This window comes from Ascaphus truei, chromosome 3, assembly GCF_040206685.1.
Source record: "Ascaphus truei isolate aAscTru1 chromosome 3, aAscTru1.hap1, whole genome shotgun sequence".
Classification (NCBI taxonomy): Eukaryota; Metazoa; Chordata; class Amphibia; order Anura; family Ascaphidae; genus Ascaphus; species Ascaphus truei.
In genome coordinates this window covers 72,787,175-72,806,494 of record NC_134485.1, presented here as the reverse complement: position 1 = coordinate 72,806,494, position 19,320 = coordinate 72,787,175, and the positions used below count along the sequence as shown (strand labels likewise).

The 19,320-nt window shown below is 44.4% G+C and overlaps 1 protein-coding gene across 1 annotated transcript in view; it reads left to right on the top strand.

The window, feature by feature from the left end:
• Nucleotides 1-3,483: 3,483 nt before the first annotated feature.
• LOC142491550 (organic solute transporter subunit alpha-like) overlaps nucleotides 3,484-19,320 on the top strand; it is a 43,419-nt gene continuing 27,582 nt past the window's right edge. The window contains exon 1 of the mRNA XM_075594272.1: nucleotides 3,484-3,953. Within this exon, the coding sequence (XP_075450387.1) occupies nucleotides 3,869-3,953 (85 nt within the window). The 5' untranslated portion in view covers nucleotides 3,484-3,868. The remainder of the gene's footprint in view (nucleotides 3,954-19,320) is intronic.

Here is a 19,320-nt window from a genome sequence, read left to right as displayed (position 1 = left end):
TGTGAGGAGGAGGACGGGGCTGTACAGAGAGGGGGGGACTTAGGAGGTGAAACTATCCAAGCATGAGCGCAGGCTGTCCTGCATAATAGTTTACAAGCCTGAGCGTGTATGTCGCTGTGTGTGTGTGTGTGTGGCTGTGTGTTGTGTGCTGTGTGCATTGACTGGTTGCTGAAGGGTCATGTGACCCTTCAGCGCGCTTGCAAATCAATTTTATCTGTCTCCCCAAGCGCCTAGCATCGGCGAGCGTATGGGCACGGGCACGAGCCCCCGGAGGCACGGAGCCCAAGGTGGCACCTTGCTTGCCTTGCCCTAAGGCCGGCCCTGGATCACTATCCATTATTGAAAAATGCACGAGTCTAAGTTCCCAAGAGTCTATGGGGTAGATCCTCAGAAGAGCGTTAATTTAGTGCAAATAACGTAGCATTCCCGAAATGTATAACAGACCTTAATTTCCTACTTATTAACGGGAATCCTCAAAGCTAATGGTATGCAAAGTTAAGGTCCGTTAGCAAAACGACCAATGTAACGTTACCAGGATGGAAGGGGATAAACGTAGCCACACTGCACATGCGCATTGGGAAAGAGCATTCTATGGGCACATTAATTGATGATGCGTTACGTATTAGCGTGACCTTAATACCGTGCCCATGATTATGTTACAATTTTTTTTTTAAATGTGCCTAACAGCCAACCTCAGCCATTTCCATCTGCAAAACAGTAGGGATAGGCATCCAGGCTTCTACCTCCTCTGTGGGGGATTCTATTACTGCTGCTGGGCACCTACGATCAGGAGCCAAAAATGTAATAATGAGATCCTCATTGAAGGAGTTGAGGGTATCTACTCAAAATTATTGGGTGCAATGTACCAGATTACCACGACTGATGAAAAGTATCATATTTGGGGGCGCATTGTACAGCGCATTAACACTCTGGGCAATACTACCTGTACCATTGAGATGCTGAAAAAGCGAACGCGGGGGACAGTAAGGCCAAAATTAAAAAGAAAATGGCTGATCATGCAGCTGCAGCTAGAGGGAAGGAAGAGGCCTACCTGAGCCCCTGCACCTGACCCAGCTGGAGGTGCTGGTCAACTTTGTACTCTCCTGCGCACCTGCAGTGGGACTAGCTGGCCTTGTGGACTCAGGGGATTCCCAGTGTATACAGTACAATCTTATTTCTAGTGCCAAGACAGAGAAAAGTGTGTGAAAATAGTCACTTCATTTGTCTTTGCTTCTCAAACTAGGTTCTTACAACTTAAAAGTCAGTGCCATTGCTGATTGAACTACTCCTCCTGTATGTGCAAATACTTTCTTTTTGCAAAAGTGTCTGAAAACTGATGCAACATACAGGTACTGTAGGTTAATGCAATTCAAAAATGTTGTTTTGGTAAGCGACAATACTGTACTTTTATTATACCCTATATATCAATCTCATGTATACATGGCACTTAAGACACATCCTAACCGACATCCAACATTCTGGATAAAGACGCGACCGGCCAAAGAGGGAAGGAGAGTCGGAGGAGCACAGTGAAGATCATCCGGTGGATTAGTAATCAGGATAACCGCGTGGATTCTTACACGGAGGTTTGTGGTGGTGGGTTGTGGGGGGAGAGGACGACTTGGCGGTACGATAAGGCGCTGCACGCCAACCCGAACAGGCGTCACATATTGATTGGCAGCGGGAAGGTCCCAATACCCACTGTAACCCATTCACATCCCCAGAGTGACTATCTGCTAAAACTTAACATCTTATCCTCCATCCTTTTCACATTTTGAACTCTCCACTTCTGATGCATAGAGACATTGTGATTGACTTTTAATCTCTTTCTCATTTCTCAGTTAATGTACCAGTTTCTTTGGGTTACAGGGTGCAAGTGATACATTCATTGATACACTGTATCCAATATTATTGTGTGCAAGTTGAGTTACAATTCTCATTCTCTTCAAATCATTAGTCAAATGAACCCTTTATTCAACAGATCCAAATTTACAACTGTTTATCACTATAATTGCGCCGGGTGCTACAGATATCCATATATATATATATATATATATATATATATATATATATATATATATATAGTAGATCACATAAACATATGTAACATTCACTTTAATAATTACGCAAACATATTATATTTAATCCCATAAAAAAAATGTTTTATAATACTAATTTGTTGCTGGGTTTCAGTCATTTATATGTTCCACCATATATCTGTTAGTATAACACATGTCAGGAAAGGGTTAATTCCCACATTCCTCAGGGGTCACAGTCATAAATAACATCATCAAATATGACTTCACGTATATCTGATTTGATTGCCACCAAGGACAGAACGTTCAATCTTGGATGAAGCAGCAACCGCGGAGCTTTGAAAAAGATCTGTCACCTTTTGCAGTTTGTAGCCGTCACTGATTGGACAATTCATAAAGCAATTTCAATGTTACCAAATGTCTCCAGTTTGTCATACTGTAAGGCAAGCTGTAATAGGTTTTTGTTGTGCATTATTTTAAATACATTTCCAAAAAATCGCTTAAACTACCTGTTCCATTTAAAAAAATAACAAAAAAAGTGTAGAATCCTTGTCTTTCAATATTTTTTTTTTAAAGATAAAAAGTTAGGCGATTATAAAACAAAAAGCCGTATACTGTTGTAATCACACGAAAAAATGTAAATGTTAAAAAATATGATAATTAAATGACATTTGCTGCGTTAAGTTAGAACTACGAATTTAAAATAAAATGTTGGGTCATAGCTTGAAAGGTCGGGGGACCTTGGAAGGTTCGGTGTCCCGGCCTACAGCCCAGTTAGCCCATGCCTTAAGATGGCACTGTGAACCACTGCCCTATATACTGTATGTAGTTTCACAGCAGGAAAATGTAATAACATCCCATAGGTCAGGGGTGCTCAACTTCAGCACAGGTCGCTCTATCAGTCCCTGCTTCAGCACAGGTGGCTAAATAAGAGGATCAGTCTTTTGTGCTGAAGCTGAGATATCCTGAAAACCTGACCTGTTGGACAGGGGGGGGGGGCTTGAGGACTGGAGTTGAGCACCCTTGCTTTAGGCCTCGGATATAGTGGGTGAGTGCAGGACGACGCACAACTGTCGCAGGAGCGATCCGTGGCCTTTGGGTTTTTGATGACGCACGCGATGGGAGAGGCGTGGCTGTGATGTCACGAGGCTGGTTCGCCCTCATTGGCTGAACAGCTCACGTGACCCGGCCGTCACGCGACAAAGACACATTTTTTTGTCTGTTCAAAATTCTGCTGCGTCGTTGCTATTCTTCGCACACGCAGACGCGCGATCTATGGCCTGCCTCATAGAGGTACGGCCTTTTGATCGTGCCTGCGCCGTCGCTGGCAGTATGGACGGGGCAATAGGTAATAGCTGAGAGAATGTCATAGAAGCAGAGCCTCTGGAGACAGTCTTCTTAATCCCTTGATCTCCTCCTTCTTACAGTTCTGTTTCGACTGGGTTTGCAATGCACAACTTCAACCTGTCTTGTGCACTTGGATGACTGATTAACAACTTTCTTTTATATCCTTTGGTTGATGTTTACCTAAACGTGTCGTGCCCTTAAGACTCATGCAGCACAATATAAGAAGTATAGAGGAGCATTCATTAAGTCCAGAGCAAGTTATAGAAGTTTGTATTTCTCCAGCACTAGAAGACTTCTTTTTCTTTTTTTTTAATCTCAGAGGCTCACTGGAGGGACAAAAAGAAAGTGGAGCTGTATTGTTCTGCAGCCTTTCACTGCACACAAGAACTCTGGACTGCAAGCATAGCAAGGACAGCAGCAGAGAGAGAGGGTTATAGCAAGCAGGGAAAGGGAAAGAGAAACACAGTTTGGAAAGACAAGAAAACATGGATCCAACAAACAATGAAACTAACACAATCAACCCAATTTGTGCCTCCAGACAAGCTCCGTACTCCTACGAGGTCCTTCAGTGTAAGTAACAAATTACATGTCCTGGTGATGAGTTCTCTCAAACTACTTTGCAAACCATATTATAACTGCCATCTTCATTTGATTTTCTTCATGTATTTCTCATTGTAAGTCTGCTTACTATTAAGGCAGGGCGCTATGAAAATGCACAAACTTTTCCACCACAGCACTGTTTCCCAACTATTGAAACAAATTGCTGTCCATTATCCTTGTGTGTGCCAGTTGAGCCCATCCTTGCAAGAGAGACATGCAGTGTATTCAATTGGTTATTTTGCAGACCAATTTCCCTGTGCTTTTTGTTTTAGTCAGCACAGGCAGGATATATCTAATTTACATGCAAAATTAGTTTTATTCCCAGTGTGTACAGTACATTCTTATTTCTAGTGCCCAGACAGAGAAACGTGTGTGAAAATAGTCACTTCATCTATCTCTGCATTTGCAACTACATTAGGTTCTTCCAACCTCAAAGCCAGCGCCTTTGCGAATGGCCTACTCCTGTATGTGCAAATACTTTATTTTTACAAAAGTGCCTGAAAACTGATTAACATAGGTTCAAAATGTTATGTTTTGCATTACAGTGCTTCCCATTTTGTTTCACTAATGCTAACTGTGATTATTTACAATGCCACTTATAGACATTTAAATAAACCATTTAGAGGATTATTTATAGATTGCAAGTTAGAAACTACTCCACGGTGTGCATGAGTGCTGCAGAGAACCGCACAGTTAACGTATATGTCTTAATAATCCTCAGCTAAAATGTACACAAAAGGAACTCATTATTGATGCATGATTTACAATGAAATGAAATGCTTTCAGTGGTACAGTATGTGAAAGAAACAGTGGGAGTCATTTTATCAACATCTCCAGCTTGCAAAACTGGAGCAAGGTACTTTAACAAAAAAAAAAAATCTGGTGTTAATTTTTGCAGACTTGGATATTAAACCCGCAAAGTAATCTTCCATAAACACAGACAACGATTGTAGTTAGTTACAGTATATACAAAGGTAACTGTGGCACCCCCAGAATATATATAATCCACACTACTTGTGGAATGGACAAATATCCAAATACAATAAAACAAGAGATAAAACCAGAAATAATAGTTGATATACTGGTCCCTCTGTTGATATGCTGCTCGACCACATTGAGAATCTTTCCTGGATCCTTATTGGGCAGTGGAATTGGAGTGTTTGTGGTCAGCGCAAGAAGATATCATGTATATGCCATATATACATGGCATCAGTCAACGATTGTAGTTGAATAACTGTATCGAAATACTATTTAGGCCCATATTTATTAAGCAGTTGTCTGCCATCAGACACCTTCTGCCCATTGATTTGCAGGGCAGTTTTGTCCATCAATGATATTACTCATAATCATTCTGGATTAGCAGTCCCGCTGTTTAAAATGCAAACAGTAGGATTACAAATTCCAAAATGCTATGGGATGTAAATTAAAAAAAAATAGGGCCAAATTAACCTAGAACGTTTAAGTTATTTAACAGGCCGAGTTTTGGTGTCAAGAAAGAAGAGGCTACTTATACAGTACTTCAAGTCACATGTTTTGTACAGTTACATAGACATTGTCATGTGTAACTGGAAGGGTAGAATGGATTTAATTTGCAAAGCTGCAATAGCTGTCATGTATGCATGCACTTCCGTTGTTTGTTGCAAGCACTAAGGATATAACATTTCTATATAAGAATTCACAAGTCATAAGATTCTGGTTCCATATTTTTCATACATAATAATGGTAATAATAATAATAATATTTGTTTAATCACAATTTGTATCTAATAACTAGGCAATTAATGCAAAGCAAAGCAACTCACTCCTCCTCACCCAAAAGAGTTGATTTGGCATCCAGTATTCATGCTATGAATGAAAGCAATGACAAAGAAGGCTGGTAAATAAGACATTGAGTTATATTCTAGGACAGAAGGCTTAGACATCAGAAGGATGAGCTTTATATGAGAAGAAATACCCACATTATTATATACCTATTCCATCTTCAACAGAGCAATAGTTTATTTTAGTAGTCCAATCCCATGTCTTATTCCATCATTTTAAACGTTTGTTCAAACTTAGTCCATACTAGTTGGGTACATGGATGGAGAGAAAGGGTCTCCAAAGAAAATGGCATAGTAAATACTATGCTTTCTCACGGCAGAAACAGATAAGAGGAAACCATGTGTGCTTCTGCTGTCTAATCTCTCCTCGATGTGTGTTTCATTAACCAACTGGATTGCCCCTGTCTTCTATATTGGAAAGGAGTTTAGAATGGGTGTGTGGTAGTTGTGTACCATCTCTGAGTGACACACATTGAAATCAAAGATGAGGAAGACACCATAGAAAAAGTACAAGACCGATAATGGAGGACATAGCATAACACAGTAGGACGGCGGAAATAACAAAAAACTGGAGTGCCCACAAAGTGTAGAATAAAAAAATCAGGAACAACGTATGTATCGTTATTAAACATACAAGATTTGAGACAAGGTACCTTGTTGAAGTGCACTGTCACATTAAGGCTTATACTCAAACCCAAATCGTATGTACCAGGCAACATTCAAATTGCTGCAAAAAGATACATACTTTTATTCAATAAATGCAAAGAGATATTCGCTGCAAAATATAAGTGAATCACAACAATCAATGAAATAATAATGTTATAGCAAGATGCTCCTGTCTAAAGGTAGTCATGGGAAACAGTATGGGTTTGTCATGGCGCTGGAGTAATCTTATTTCTGCCCATTTTGTGCCCTTGAATTGACATTGGACAGTTTGCTTCTTGCTATCATGTTTGCTTTTTGTAAGATATATATGTAATCAGTTGGCTGTAGGATAACTGGATGTTGGCAGCGAATTAGAAAAACACCTGTATCCATTTATGTTTTCTTCAGATGCCTCCATAACCTTCATCTGATTTTCATTATTTTCGATTAAAGCTGTTTTTAGAAAAAAAAGGAACTCCAAAATCAGCATAATAACCAGAAATAGAAAAACTGATTAAGGAGATTTTATGCCAAAGAAATAGAATGCACAATAGGTCTGTGTTACCCTAAAATAAACTGCTGTATCCCTTCAATTCTGTGCACTGGTTAAGCCCATTGAAGGCAACGTACGGCAACTACTGAAGGAAATGTGCCCAGTGTTCATGAACCCCCTCGGTGCTGGATGCCAGTAACTCATTTTATCATAGCTGTAATCTAAGTGGTGGTTTACAGTGCTTGTAGCAGAATGTGAACTTCAGTGTTTACACAGATGCTATATAAATTCTTGTGCCAGAAATCATAGCAAAGGCAATGTGCACACAAGGCTTGCAAGAAAATAAAATTAAGTTTCCATTTGTGCCAATATATTTTGAATACAAAATAGCTGCAAGTAGAAAATTAGGCAAATGTATATTTATTCAGCTTGTACTGTATATGGCTTAAGAGGTTACTTATTTATATGATTTATAAAATATTTTACCAGGAAGTAATACATTGAGAGTTACCTCTCGTTTTCAAGTATGTCCTGGGCAGTTATGTACAAGTACAGGTATGTACAGGCACCTCAGTGCTGGAAGTAGATTAAACAAAATGTATTTCTGAAGAATACTATGGTAACAAGGTTTTCTGTGGGGTTTTTGTTATCGGATCATATTACTATTTTATCACTCTTTAAAAAAAAAAAAAAACAAGTCAGCATAGAGCAGTGATTCGAAAAATCTCGGGGATCCCCTAGCAGGCTGACACATATTAGGTTCCACAGGGGTAAATCACAAAATGTCACACCTCACGAGCCCCCTCTATTTCCAACCCTCTACCCATGTATTTCTCTCCCCTCCGTCTCACTCACTCTCCCCCCCTGCCACCTCGCATGTATTTTTCCCCTGCGTCTCACTCCCTCCCCCCTCCTCTCACTCGCCCCTACCTTCCGTCAATTACCCCACTCTCACTGAATCCCCCCACAAAATACATACTAAAAAACCCTACCCCCCTAAATACATATAACCCCACCTAGCAATACATAATAAAAATACCCGCCATCGCCAATACATATTAAAAAAGCCCCGCCAATACATATTAAAAAGACCCCCGCCGCCCCAATGCATTTTAAAAAGACCCCCACCACCCCAATACATTTTTAAAAGATCTCCACCGCCCCAATACATTTTAAAAAGACCCTCACCCCCCGCCTCCCCCCCAATACATATTTAAAAAAACAGAATTACCGAAGGCACGTGGGGGGCCTGCTGCAGTACTACTACCGGGCGGTAGCAGAGGAGCCTGCTGCAGACGGCCCGCGGAGGACAGAACAGTCTCAGTACCAGGAAGGTCTGTGTGGGGGGAGGGGTGGGGTGGTGTGGGGGTGGGGGCATGGCAGAGGATGCCGTTTGGGGGCAGAGGATGCTGGTAAGGGGGAGTGGCTGAGGATCAAGAATGCCTAGGGCCCAGGTGGCTTTGAGGGAGGGAAGACTCGTGGGGGGGGCCTGCAGGCTTCAGCACCACTCCCACGGCCGCCGCAGCTGGGGTTGGCGTCGCTTTCCTCTCCTGTTCTCGCGGCCACGACTCCTCTCGACACCTTCCCCTGATGACGTCACTCCTGAACGTCCAACTCCAGGTGACAATGCCGACGGACGTTAGTAGCTCCACCGTACGCGCCGTCACTTCATCAGGGGTAATGCAATTTTGCAAATTCTCGTGGAACCCCGGACGCTGCCTCACGGAACCCCAGTGTTCCGCGGAACCCTGGTTGGGAATCACTGGCATAGAGAAATATAAATGTCATATGTCCAGAAGTAATCTACATGTGGGGAAATTCAAGAAGACTGTTACCTACTGTACAAACCACACTATAGCTTGCACCAAGAGTATCTGCACCACAGCTTCAACCACATAGATCCATTATGCTCCCCAAGCTATACTGTGACAATATGCGGTGATTGTTATTATATTTGCTTCTTATGTTATCGGTCATTTTTTTTAAATCTTCTCTTGGTGCCTTATAAATAACGCTCAGACTAACAATAAGAACAACTGGGAATATGCACAGGGGATTGTTCTTGGGTTGTATTGTGCTATGACATTCTGTTGACCTGGCTTTGGCAGTGCCTTCTTTATGAAATGTAAATAGTGTATGGGCTTGATTCACTAATGTGTTATAGCCATTACCATAGTTAATGGCCATTCATGTGAATGTTAAAGGTTGTTATTGGCTGTCTTGCCATTGTAAATCTATCCTTAAAAGTGTGAAAATAACATTAATTATTGCATATGAATATACTGTATACATCTGCTGTGTAGAGAAAACATTGTATAGTTTACCGCAAAGGAGTAAGGCACCTTTCGTGAAGCTTGTATTACTTACCTAAACACCTGCATCAGATTACAGCCTATTGCTTCATCTACACACAGCAAGACGAGAAGAGGTGAATAACCCATGCTTGTACCAGCAGTACATACCACACCTTAACTCTTAATAGCTTTATGGTGTTCCCTGAGATTATTAAAGTTTAATGACATGTACTGTATAGACTCCTTATCTGTAAATTCTTGAACTTTGTTAATAGTTCTAAAGTTACTATTGTCATATTTTTTTTTGTACTGCATTATTCCATGTTTAAAAGTGTTATTTTTCCAAATTTGGCATTAATAGGATTTCTATCACATGTACCTATACTGCCTTCACTGTATTTAGCACCTTAACGTATGTCACAACTCCCTAATCATCTTCGCTTTGATGATTCCACTCTCATTTTTATCATGCGTTTCCTATTACATAGATCAGTTGTCCCAATACAGCTCAGCAGCACCACCCTAAAAAAAAGTCAGCATTACCCTTTTCAAACCTTATTAGATTTTAGCTGTTTATACTCTGAGGGAAAAAGAGAAAAGGCTGGGGCGCTCCCTATTTATTAAAGCTTGCGGTACTGCCTGTGAGGTAATGTGTAACCAAAGAAAGGGTAGTGTATACTTGCCCTTGTTGTTTTCTGCAGCTGGACCAGTAGAGAAGATAAAGCCCGGAATCTTCTTGTAGTAGCAGTGGAAATGGAGGGTTGGTCAGCGCACGGAATTTAGCTCAGAAATTGAGATAGAACAATGGGAAACACGGAATCAGTGTTTTAGGTAGGCAAACAGAACAATGGAGAGTTAATAAATTTAGCTTTAAAAATTTTTTTTAAACCAAATATAAATAAATAAAAATTAAAAAATAATTGTGTGGTTTGAGCAGTTTGTGTGCAGTTCGAAAATGCCAATGTCAATTGTGTAAATGCAAGATTGGAACTATAAAGCGTGTAGTTCGACTTGGGGGTAAGTGAAATAAATAAATAATAAAATATGTCATATATATGGGTGACTAGCGGGCTTCTATATGTTTGGATAGCCTGCTATTGGTCAGGGGTTAATGAGGTAATAAGGCTGGCTTACAAAGTCTAATATGCAGTCTTTCCCTTAGGGAGTACTGCCAGAAGCAATAGGTAGCTTTCTCACCCTCCCAATGGAGGCAGTATGTGAGTTGCTTCTCTCCCGGGTGCCCAAATTGGAAGAAATGGGCCGAACTCGGTGAGTAAGCGAATAGGATTTATTAAGTGCAAAAAAACAACAGAATAACAGAATAACACTCACGATACAGTTTTAAAACAGCCCAGCGTCAGCCCGATCCATCCGGTGGCATTAATAGGATTTCTATCACATGTACCTATACTGCCTTCACTGTATTTAGCACCTTAACGTATGTCACAACTCCCTAATCATCTTCGCTTTGATGATTCCACTCTCATTTTTATCATGCGTTTCCTATTACGTAGATCAGTTGTCCCAATACAGTTCAGCAGCACCACCCTAAAAAAAAAGTCAGCATTACCCTTTTCAAACCTTATTAGATTTTAGCTGTTTATACTCTGAGGGGCATATTCTATTAGCTGTGAGTTCGGTCTTCCAAAACCGCACTGTTTGACATGGTCATAAATCACGGAATAAAATGCGACAACGGAGAGAGTGAGCAAGAGGGATAGAATAGGTTATTTTAATAGAGTCTCAAGTTGTATATAAATCCCCTCAAACCTCCCTCCTAATAACATAGGGAGAGACACTTGTGCTTGAAAAGGAACACACCTGAAGGTACCTGGGAGATATTCTAATAATATGCGAAGTATATTTAAATGCATCAGACAGCCTGTCACGAGAGCTTGCGACAGGCTGTAATTGTACACCAAAACTATATATAAATATATATATATACCTGGGTTTGAACTGGGACGAGACTTAGATATAACAAATAGAATTTATTCCTTGATAAAGGTGAACACAACAGATTATACAATAACAGGCAAAATATAGACACTTACGTAAAGATTATGGCAAGACAGCCAGCAGGATTACAGACTGCCACTTCTTCCATATTTGTGTTGACATCACAGCAAAACAGGCAGGTCACATGCATGCATGAAGATCATTTGCATGAAGAACAATGAACAGCATGAACCTGAACAGCATGAACACCTGATAGAGGGTGGACAGCTAGTTTATATACCGTTTGTCCCTCTATCTGTAACCTTAGGTGCCGAGACGGCTAGCAAATGTCCCTTGGAAGCTTTTGAAGCTCATTTTGGGACTTCCAGCTTGGGGTAGCCCCCCCCATCAATAAACCCTTTGAAGCAGGGTGGACATTTGTCATGTTCACTCCTGCAGGAAACCTTGGTGTGTAAATGTGAGTTACCACGTTTACAAAGGCATCCTCTTCCCTGCTCATTATCATAGCAGGGGGGCTGCAGTTTCTGAGAACTTCAACCAAAATTTCATATTTACTGCAAATCATTGCATAACTTCCGTTCCGTAATACACACAGTCCGGTGAGATATATTAATACGGCCGGTGGCACCTGACGCTCGCAGGAAGACCAAAAATTACATTGTAATATGAACATTAATAGAGATATTAATATCTGGCATTTCGTAACAGGTAAATGTACAATGTTTAGCCTCAAAACGATGGGCTACATCCAACGGATACACATATGTAATTCTTATCCTTTTCAGCCAAGGACATCTCATAGTATTCTTATATTTAATAAAGTTACTCACTTTTGATATCCTGTTGGGGGTAGCCCCCCCCCCCTGGCCCCATCAATAAAACCTTTTGAAGTGGGCTATTGCTCTTTGCATAAACAATTAGGTCAGTTACCTATTGATCAGGGCGATGTATCACACCTCTCTGTTGATATACACTTCCAGTGAATAGACTCACGTGAATACTCATATGAGGCACCATTTGGTTCCTTACGCATTACAAAGACAGGCATTCTGCCTGTACATTAGCACACCATTAGCATTCTGTCTGTGTATTTCAAAAACTGCAAAAAGTCACTTTATCAAAAATATATGTCCCTCTTATGACAAAGTTATATTTTTAATATGTGTGTACTTGGGGGGTGACCCGGAGGCTGTACCCCAAGGCTCAGGGTCCTGGCTTACTCCGTTACCAAAATACCAGTTTTCAGGTAACTGTTTATTCAGCACTGCCTTTTGTCACCAACCTGGGTTTAAATCCCAGGACAAACCAACTGCAGGGCAGTTTTAAAACACAGAGAACCAATATTTAGGCAAAAGCTTGCATTCCCCCATCTGCATCTATCATGTGGGGTTCTAAAACCTTCTCTTTTCACATTCAACTTCAATTAACCCTTTGAAGTCCAGATTTCCTTAAAGGACATAATACAGTGGAATTTTCTTAAACTGTAGCTCATTAACCCCTTAAGTCCCAGTGGGTGGGTTATGCAGACCCTGATCCAGCAACAACATCATTTACACAGGGGAATAAGCATTTTCATGTTATTTAGCAAGGGTTAAGTCACAGTTCTGGGCCTCAGCCCAGTTAACCCCTTGTCTCCCTGGCGAGGTTAGAGGGGGGGCCCTTGGGGGGTAACCCCGTTAATCCCGGGCCAAACCCTCCCTACCGCCACACCTCCCCTGCTCAAGGGCCCCTGGTACCCCAGCGGCCTCCCCATGGCCCTGGGATACCACTGGCGCTCTTGACGCACTCAATACGTCCTGAGGAATTGGCCTGGCAAAATTGTCCTCCGGCATTGACCAGTACACAGTGGATTGTAAAGTCCAGTTCCTGCAAAGCCGGGCATTCTCCTTTGCCTCCCTCTGCCCCCCACCCAGTGCCTTGGGAACCAAGTCCAGGGTGAAAGGGGCTCCGGTGCACATTGCCCAGAAACTGGCATATCTCTGCACCAACAGGAGACCAGCTATATAGCACAGACCGTCGCTTTCCTGTCAACCAAGTCTGGGACAGGGTTATGTCACTCTTCTGTAGGAACCCTACCTGCCCTGGCTCTGTGCCACCCTGTAGCTGCCCTGCTATACTCCTGACTCTCCTCCCTGGCTGCCTATCTACCCACAGCCTCTCCTTTGGGAACCCAGGGGTTTCTGTCAGAGGGGTCACTCCTGGCCAGTCAGAACAAGGGACCTTCTGCCTACCTAGCCCATCCCTAGCTTCTGCCAGCTGCCTAACACCCCACTGATCTCCTATCTCCCCCTGCTCCACGGTGCCTCCCTGCCTAGCCTCCCCTAGGCCCAGCACCTCAGCCTGCTGCTTACCTCCCTGCAGCCCACCTGCACTCCTCTCCTCCCTGGGCAATCCTACCCCAGACCCTGGAACTACCTGAGTGCACCTACCTCCCCGACCTTGTCTCCCCCTTACCAGGGATGAGCTCAGGGGCACCTCTCCAGATGCAACCGCCTTAGCGCTTGGCTGGCAGGTATCCCTGGGGTGGCACAAGCCTGCCACTGCCCCGGATACCCCCAGCCCATAGCTAGGCTGCAACAGGGGGTTGCTGATCTGAGAAACCCCCTGGGGCTCTGCCAGGGTAACAGGAAACTCTAGCTGCAATACCTGCTGCTTTCCCTCCCTGGCTACCACTAGCCCTCCTTCTCTCACTGAGATCTGCTGCTGGCTACCTACCTGCAGCCTCCCCTCACTCCGCTTCTCCCTAGCTAATCCTAGCCTGGACCCTAGGGACACCTGAGTGAGGCCATCTCCCTGACACTGTCTCCCCATTACCGGGGATGAGCCCAGGGGCATTTCTCCAGATGCAACCGCCTTAGCTCTTGGCTGGCAGGCAATCTGGGGGTGGTCTAACTGTGCCACAACCCCTGATGCAGCCTAGCTATGGGCTGGGGGTAACAGGGGGTTGCTGATCTGAGACACCCCCTGAGGCTTTGCCAGGGTAACGGGGAAAACTGGCTGGCTCACTCGCTGCCTTCCCTCCCTGGTTCCCACTGGCCCACCCAACCCTCTCCCAGGCAATCCTACCCTAGAGCTGGGTGCTAACGGGGCTAGCCCCTCTCCCTGAAGCTGTGCCCCCATTACCGGAGGTGAGCTCAGGGTTGCTGGTGCAGATGCACCCACCTTAGCTCCTGGCTGGCAGGTAATCTGGGGGTGGTCTAACTGTGCCACAACCCCTGGTACCTCCAGCCCATAGCAAGGCTGCAACAGTGGGGCTCTTAACTGAGAGTCCCCTTGCTGCTCTGCCCAGGTAATGGGGAAGCCTGGCGGCCCTACAAGCTGCCCTTCCTTCCCCTCCCCTGGTGCCCCTATCTCCTGCCACCCCCCAGTCACCCCTAGAGTGAAACAACAGGGTACAGTCATAGGGAAAAATAAGTCAGGGTCAGTCTGCGACTTGGTCTGGCTTACCTTGCTGGTCCCCGCAGAGACCGCCGCCTTCGTTGGTCCCAATTGCAGGGGGACTGGAGCGGCCGCCGCCGGCCCCATCTGGGCTGGGCAGCACCGGGCCGCTGCCGCAACAGCGCCCGGGTTGGGTACAGGTAAAACGGTGCAGGACAAGGGTCCCAGGTCTTTGTGGAGGAACACAGCTCCATGCAAACTTGGTAAAATAACCCCCTCCCACAACCCCTGTCCCTCCCCCCGAATAAAACTGCCGCCGGCAGGATGCAGGAGTGGCGGCGTCTTCTCTGCCGCCGCCGCTGGTTCTCCGCCGGGATCAGGTGGATGGCCGCTGCTCTCCGCCACTGTTGCTGATGCAGCCCGTCCAGGTTCTCCAGGAGACGTCCCGAGGAGGGTTGTCGCCCTGGCTGGGCGGGAGCCATCAGAGGATGCCGCTAACTGGGTCATCTTTTCCGCAGCTCGTGAGCGTTGGCCCTGAGGGGCTTCTTCGCCTGACCGCGCACGGTCAGGGCACTGGGCATTATTGTGGCCCATTTGTTGGTAGTGCCGCAGCAGCTGCCGGTGCTTCTCCGCCACCGGTGGACTAACCCCAGCAAGGGGCAATGGAGTCCAGAGCGGAGTTGCCTGAGCGCCGGGCTCATTCCAGAGCTTCTCCGCCGCCGGTGGACTAACCCCAGCAAGGGGCAACGGAGTCCAGAGCGGAGAGGCTTGAGCGCCGGGCTCTGGGAGGGGATAAGTGGGTCGGATCATCGTCAGCTTCAGCTGCTCGAGCCGCTCAGCCGGGAACATCTCTCCCTGCGCAAACATCAGGGCCAGCAATTCTGGGTAAAATGGACTGGCCGCCGCAACGGCCAATACCTCTCCTGGTGCAAGACCACCCGCTCCCTCCACAAGTCTCTGCCGTCCCGGAGCTGGGTCCCTTCCCTGCTCTCCGGGCGGTGTGATGGTTACAGCAGCTGCAGCTGTGGATCTTTGCTCAGCCTGCCGGGTTTCATGCTCACCGATTGCTGTCTCTCTCTCAGCCTTGCTGGCTGCTGCTCCCCGCGCCGACTTGATGCACTCCTCTGGTCTCAGTGCCCGGCTCCAGTCAGACGGATGGACGGTACTTTTGTTCTGGAGGAAATGCTTCTCACAAGTAGGGGAACAGTGAGGAGGTGCCATATCTTGTGTTATATGTTGTACACTGTGTGTTCAATATCTTTAGTCCCAGGAACTTGCAATTACCATCAAGTTCCCACTGGATCACAGTACCCCGCAGAATACTGTAATCCAGGTCCAGTTCAATCCCACCGCTGCCACCAGTTAATTACAAGCCTGTCACGAGAGCTTGCGACAGGCTGTAATTGTACACCAAAACTATATATAAATATATATATATACCTGGGTTTGAACTGGGACGAGACTTAGATATAACAAATAGAATTTATTCCTTGATAAAGGTGAACACAACAGATTATACAATAACAGGCAAAATATAGACACTTACGTAAAGATTATGGCAAGACAGCCAGCAGGATTACAGACTGCCACTTCTTCCATATTTGTGTTGACATCACAGCAAAACAGGCAGGTCACATGCATGCATGAAGATCATTTGCATGAAGAACAATGAACAGCATGAACCTGAACAGCATGAACACCTGATAGAGGGTGGACAGCTAGTTTATATACCGTTTGTCCCTCTATCTGTAACCTTAGGTGCCGAGACGGCTAGCAAATGTCCCTTGGAAGCTTTTGAAGCTCATTTTGGGACTTCCAGCTTGGGGTAGCCCCCCCATCAATAAACCCTTTGAAGCAGGGTGGACATTTGTCATGTTCACTCCTGCAGGAAACCTTGGTGTGTAAATGTGAGTTACCACGTTTACAAAGGCATCCTCTTCCCTGCTCATTATCATAGCAGGGGGGCTGCAGTTTCTGAGAACTTCAACCAAAATTTCATATTTACTGCAAATCATTGCATAACTTCCGTTCCGTAATACACACAGTCCGGTGAGATATATTAATACGGCCGGTGGCACCTGACGCTCGCAGGAAGACCAAAAATTACATTGTAATATGAACATTAATAGAGATATTAATATCTGGCATTTCGTAACAGGTAAATGTACAATGTTTAGCCTCAAAACGATGGGCTACATCCAACGGATACACATATGTAATTCTTATCCTTTTCAGCCAAGGACATCTCATAGTATTCTTATATTTAATAAAGTTACTCACTTTTGATATCCTGTTGGGGGTAGCCCCCCCCCCTGGCCCCATCAATAAAACCTTTTGAAGTGGGCTATTGCTCTTTGCATAAACAATTAGGTCAGTTACCTATTGATCAGGGCGATGTATCACACCTCTCTGTTGATATACACTTCCAGTGAATAGACTCACGTGAATACTCATATGAGGACCATTTGGTTCCTTACGCATTACAAAGACAGGCATTCTGCCTGTACATTAGCACACCATTAGCATTCTGTCTGTGTATTTCAAAAACTGCAAAAAGTCACTTTATCAAAAATATATGTCCCTCTTATGACAAAGTTATATTTTTAATATGTGTGTACTTGGGGGGTGACCCGGAGGCTGTACCCCAAGGCTCAGGGTCCTGGCTTACTCCGTTACCAAAATACCAGTTTTCAGGTAACTGTTTATTCAGCACTGCCTTTTGTCACCAACCTGGGTTTAAATCCCAGGACAAACCAACTGCAGGGCAGTTTTAAAACACAGAGAACCAATACACTGGCGACACACTTTATTCGAGCTCGGCTAGTCCCACGAATTCGGGTATACCCGGGTGTATTGAGGTTTGTGACTGTTTTCTGCCCGAGTGCATTGAGGTATTTTCCAAGCAGGGATTGAAGCATTTTATTCCCGCTGGCTGCAATACTGCACAGTATATATATATATACTGCATTACAATTCATGAATTTATGCCATCTGGTAGACACGCGAAGCATTGCAGCCTATTAAATCCTAATCATTATCATTTAACAGATCAGCCGCCCCTCAGCCAGGCATGAACCCAGGCTGGGAAGGCAAACACAACGGGGCTTGTCAGAGGTGAGGAGCGGCGCATTCCAGGTATCTGCCAGGTACATACTGGGTATTTGCTCGAATAAAGTGTGTCGGTGCAGTATTTAGGCAAAAGCTTGCATTCCCCCATCTGCATCTATCATGTGGGGTTCTAAAACCTTCTCTTTTCACATTCAACTTCAATTAACCCTTTGAAGTCCAGATTTCCTTAAAGGACATAATACAGTGGAATTTTCTTAAACTGTAGCTCATTAACCCCTTAAGTCCCAGTGGGTGGGTTATGCAGACCCTGATCCAGCAACAACATCATTTACACAGGGGAATAAGCATTTTCATGTTATTTAGCAAGGGTTAAGTCACAGTTCTGGGCCTCAGCCCAGTTAACCCCTTGTCTCCCTGGCGAGGTTAGAGGGGGGGCCCTTGGGGGGTAACCCCGTTAATCCCGGGCCAAACCCTCCCTACCGCCACACCCCACACCTCATAAAATATTTCCATAACACCGATACTGACACGTCTAAGTCCCTTTGTGATTAAGGGAGTACTAGCATCAAGCCCAACAGGATCAGAACCCACAACCCCTCCTATTCCGGGTAGCAACTCTAGCATGAAAACGCTTCTAAAAAAGCCATTTCTGCACGCTTTGGACATGCGAGAAAGGCTTACAGAATACCAAAACCTGCAAATCCTAGCGGAAAAGGCTCTTTCCACACAAATTTGGACAACTCACAGCTAGTAGAATATGCCCCTAAGTGTCTTAACCTTTTTAGTGCCCCTGTGGCTTTGAGCGAGTGTGACATGGAGCATTTTTGCAGCTCAGTGGAGGAGGGGGGAGGGGGAAGAGGAGAGAGAGAAACTCAGAATCCACATCTTATGCATAGAATTTACCCTCACAAACTTGTGTCGATCATTTATTTTAAAAAAACGATAGGTTGAAAGCTGGGACAAATTCAAACATTGCTAATGTAAAAGTATCCAAAGAGCTGTCCCTAAGGTCAGTTCAGGGGTAAATGGGCAATACACAAATGTGATGTGAGGTGCAGGGGGGGAAGAGTGATGTGAGGTACAGGGGTGGGGGAGAGTGATGTGAGGTGCATGGGGGCGGAGAGTGATGTGAGGTGCAGGGGGGCGGAGAGTGATGTGTGGCGCTGTGAGGGGGGAACGGAGCTTAACGGGGGGAATAGAGCTGGGAATGGGGGGGGGGGAATGGAGCTGTGAACGGGCGAGGGGAGCGGAGACAGAGGGGGAGCAGGAAAATTACATCCCAGGCAACGCCGGGTATATCAGCTAGTAATATATATATATATATATATATATATATATATATATATATTTCACTTTACTGTATAGTGTTTCTTGTTGACCTCTAGATTTTTTTTTTTTTTTTAAGTGCCTGAAACTAGGAGTTTCCCCACAAAACTAGCAATGTTTCTGTACGTCTCTGAGTAATGCATATCAGACAATTCCAGATGTTAGTACAATTTGGGAGAGAAAGGGAATTCCTTTAATCTTCTATTGACATGCCTTTTAATGTTTTATCAGAAAAAGTAGAACAATCAAACATTCTTCAGATACTAAACACAGATAAGAATGGCAATTAGCCACTGTCGTGTCATTCAATAAGTACAGGGGCATTTTCTTGCTAATTGACTGAGAGGACATTCA